The sequence below is a fragment of the Anneissia japonica genome, unplaced genomic scaffold (genome assembly GCF_011630105.1).
Source record: "Anneissia japonica isolate Jap-2015-1 unplaced genomic scaffold, ASM1163010v1 scaffold1606_len605190_cov180, whole genome shotgun sequence".
Lineage (NCBI taxonomy): Eukaryota > Metazoa > Echinodermata > Crinoidea > Comatulida > Comatulidae > Anneissia > Anneissia japonica.
The window spans coordinates 192,655-196,911 of record NW_022749369.1 but is presented as its reverse complement, the minus strand read 5'-3'; the positions used below and the strand labels follow the sequence as shown (position 1 = coordinate 196,911).

Sequence of the window (4,257 nt, the reverse complement as noted above, 5' to 3'; positions counted from 1 at the left end):
CATTTATTTCAATTTATTTATTTTAATTTATTTTGACATTTGATTGGCAACAAAAAGCTGAATTGCATCAAATTAACATACTGTATATTCCAAATGAACCCGAACTTCATCTCACCAAAAATACCATACAATATAAAGCTACGTCTATAAATAAATTAGTATTAATATTTTACATTGAAAGAATATTGTAAACATAAAGAGCTAATATTAACAATATTAATATTAATATTAACAAATCTTTTTATCGCTGGAGAATCACACCTTACTGCTGACAGCATTTTTGTGCTTTTGCTTCTCCTCTGCTTTTATATCCATTTGTCCATTTGTTGTCTTTTTTTATTTTGCCGGAATGAATAAAATATAAATCATTGAATGTCACGTGCTGTAACATTTTTTTACCTTAGTTATTCTAAAAACTACTTTATACCTAGTTCTATTTCTTTTTGAAATAAGATTGTAATTGTAGGTGATATTATAGTAGTCGTAAATTGGAACGAACACGTCAAAGTATTTTAAGTTGTGTAACTTTAGTATTGACATATTTTAATGTTTTCTTTTAAATGTGTATTGCCTCCAATTAAAATATATAAAATTATTCAAATAAATAAATTATGGGTTTTAAAGTGCTTACCTTCTACAGTTATAACAAATGTGCATTCAGCACTATTGCCGTTGCAGTCCTCAGCTGTGTATGTTATATTGTTAGGTCCCAACTGGAGAGATGTACCATTCTCTATATTAGAGGATATTGTGCTATATTCACAACAGTTATCAGACGTTGTTGGTGTGTCCCAATAAGCTATGCCAGTAGACATTCCCGGCTCAGCACAAATAGTCCTATCTAATGGACATGTTATTTCAGGTGCCGTTGTATCTGCAAAATAGACATTATAAAGAAGAGAAAGAAAGAAATACATTATAATATAAAGCTGATTGTTATTTAGTTATACATAGCTGTCTACACATCTACTAACCTTCCTAAAATTACCTACTTTCTTTCTACCATGTACTTTATAATACATCAACCAAAAAATCATGTTTACAAGATGGTGTATAGTTAGTGTCTGTGAACAAGATAATTAAAAACAAAAAATCATCAATTGTATGCGTAGATTCCTAATATTGCTAAATCCACTGAAAGATGTGCTTATATCATGTTTTTTTTAATCAAGTAGTCTTACCAACAACATCCACATAGAAAGAACAAGAACCAGTGTTTCCTTCACCATCAGTTGCATTACACATTACTTTGGTACTTCCACCTTCAAACTCGCTAATCAAAGCCTGATGACTGCATACAACATCAGTTTGTCCCACTGCTATGTCTGTAGCTGTTGCCATGGACCAGTTACCAACAGCAGTGCAGTTATCATTGGCATCAATTGTAACATTGTCTGGGCACATGATCATTGGTGGTTCACAATCTGAAATTATTATTAACATTAGATACCATATCGAAATGTTTTCCCAATGGCATGTAATAATGTTTTGTTTAATGTGTTGTTTAATACAAACCTCTATAGTTGCATATAACCCAACTGAACTCAAAAAATCTTTCTTAGCTACACACAAATAGATTACTTAAGACACTGATCATAAAATAATATTACCAAGATGCATATGTGAAGTGCGACTCCAGGCATTAAGGCAATTAAACCAATGACACATGTTCCCACCATTTATCTCAATATGAATACAGCGAACCTTTCTTTCGTTTTATTAAACTAACCCATTTTTACATTGCAATGTGCACCCTGTTACATCACAGTAATGCTCAAGCACTATCATTACAGATAGCCTCACAATCATCATTATCACCATCATTAACATCACCATCATTATCATTATCATTAACATTATTATAATCTTTACTGTTATCATCATCATTATTGTATCTATTTTGAAAATAAAAACAGAAAATCATTTTACCTTCTACAGTAATAATGAATGTGCATTGGGCACCATTAGAATTGCAATCAACAGCTGTGTAAGTCACCGTGTTAGGTCCCATCCCAAATGTTGTGCCATTGTCTATATCAGGTATGGCGCTAACATCACAGCAGTTATCAAAAGTAGTTGGTAAGTCCCAATAAGCTATGGCAGAAGACATTCCTGATTCGGCACAAATCGTCACATTGGATGGACATATTATTCCTGGTGCAACAGTATCTTTAAAGGATAAATACAATATTAGTTGTAAGAACAAATCCATTATCAATTTACATGTGCAAACGAAATTCATAAAAATAGACACGAATAATAACTACTACTTTTGGAAATGAGCAGGATATTGAAGTATTTAACCAGTTTAAATTAGGCCAACTATAGTTTTTTTTTTTAATCAATATGAACGTTTAATTATAAGCAAATATTTACAAATCCCATTATTTAAAAAAGAAATTCATTTAAATACAGTTCTAATCCTAAGTAGAATGAGAAACCTAAAACAAGAAATCAAGGAAGGAATCAAGAAAAATTTATTGTTGACAATACAATGAGATACAGTCAACATTTGTGTCCAGGAGCTAATATAATGGATTAATAAATATAACATGATAAAAATTAGTTTAAACTATAGAACCAGAAAATCTAAAAAGAAAGATCAATTATTGCACAAATATTATATAACCAGATATTGCAAACTGAGACTTAACACCAAGAAAATATGGCAGGTTTGATATAAAATATAGGCATAATGTCTATCTGCTAAAGTTGCTATTAAATGCGAAAATAGAGTCATACACAAAAGATTAAGTTTGAGTCTAACGAGTTTAAAGGATGTGAAGCTTCATTAATGATCTTATCTAATTTACGTAGGACTGTCTGGTTATACATATCATTAATACCATCTAAATCAGCTTTAATAATTCTCTTTGCTGTTTTCTGTACATAAAAAATCTTGTGTTTGTTACATACCAAGAATGTAGAAATTGAAAGAACAGTTGCCTGTATTGCCTGCCAAATCTGAAGCACTGCACTGCACAGTGTAATTTCCTAAAGGAAAAGTACCAGGACTCAAATCACAGTCAACATCTACAACACTATCGTAGTTGTCGTCTGCTGTTACCGCATTCCAAGTGACATTTGCCTGACAGCTATCATCAGCGTCATGGGGAGCCAAATCATCCGGGCAAGTAAAATCAGGGGCGTCACAATCTAAAAGTGTATAAAACAATTATATAACACATGTACTGTATATAGGTAAACTAAAAAATGGACAAACACTTCTTGAAACAAAAAATCAATCGATTTACCACTTTTGTACATGTATCTATATAATATAGAAACTAAAATTATTGAGAAAATTAAACACAGATAGCGTTTGCTATCCTAAAACGTTTGGAAATGCATCTTGTGCAATCAATCATTCGGTAATGAAAAAAAGCTAGTTTGCATTAATCTATCATTAAAATCAATTTATACTCAGTGGATCAGAGTAACTTTTTTCGTATTATTCGATTAAATCTGGTAAAAAAACTGAATAGTACAATTTTTAAATATTGAAATATTGTCTATACTGACAAAGTTAGATTGAAAAATATGTAGGTACAGCAGTGATGTTTTCCCCTACCTGACGTGTTATCGTACCGAATACTCAGTACGTCCCCAAATACTAGCGATAAAAAATTCGCAAGTGATTCGGGTGGGAATCAAACCCACGACCTCCAGGTAGCCTGAAGTCTTGCGCTTGATGACTGTGATGAATACGAACCCTTAGTAGCAACGGGTATGATAACAAGTCACGTAGGCCAAAACATCACTTCTATGATATTTTCCTGACGCAAATTCATATCTTTATGTAGGTATACTATGCCATAAACTAGTGAAGTATCAAATACACAAAGGGCATCATACGCACCTCTGACAACCACACTGAACTGACATGTAGTCATGAGATTGTCACAGTCACTTGATGAGTACTCCACCACAGTAGTACCAATTTCAAACGAATATCCATTGGTATAGTTTGCATCCGCTACAACATTCTCACAACAGTTGTCAGTAACATTGGCTGGCTTCCAAGTAACGCTGGCGTTATTAAGACCGTCATCATTACATACATTCACATCACCAGGACATACGAGATTAGGCGGCAAGTTATCTATAAAAAATAAATTAATAATAATTGACATAATTATGTTATTATTAGAAAAAAAAAACACCAATGATTTAGTGAAGGAATTATGGATCTTGGTTTAGATACAGAATCAATAAACTTATGTTAAATTGTGAACGGAAGGAAAAAATAGCCAAAAA

At 32.1% G+C, this 4,257-nt stretch overlaps 1 protein-coding gene across 1 annotated transcript in view; it reads right to left on the bottom strand.

Moving 5' to 3' along the window:
- Positions 1–4,257, bottom strand: part of LOC117121083 (hyalin-like) — a 35,381-nt gene that overhangs the window by 20,285 nt on the left and 10,839 nt on the right. Inside the window, exons 3-7 of the mRNA XM_033266184.1 lie at positions 3,860–4,102; positions 2,917–3,156; positions 1,930–2,169; positions 1,182–1,424; positions 632–874 (exon numbers count right to left, since the gene is read on the bottom strand). Of these exons, the coding sequence (XP_033122075.1) occupies positions 632–874; positions 1,182–1,424; positions 1,930–2,169; positions 2,917–3,156; positions 3,860–4,102 (1,209 nt within the window). The remainder of the gene's footprint in view (positions 1–631; positions 875–1,181; positions 1,425–1,929; positions 2,170–2,916; positions 3,157–3,859; positions 4,103–4,257) is intronic.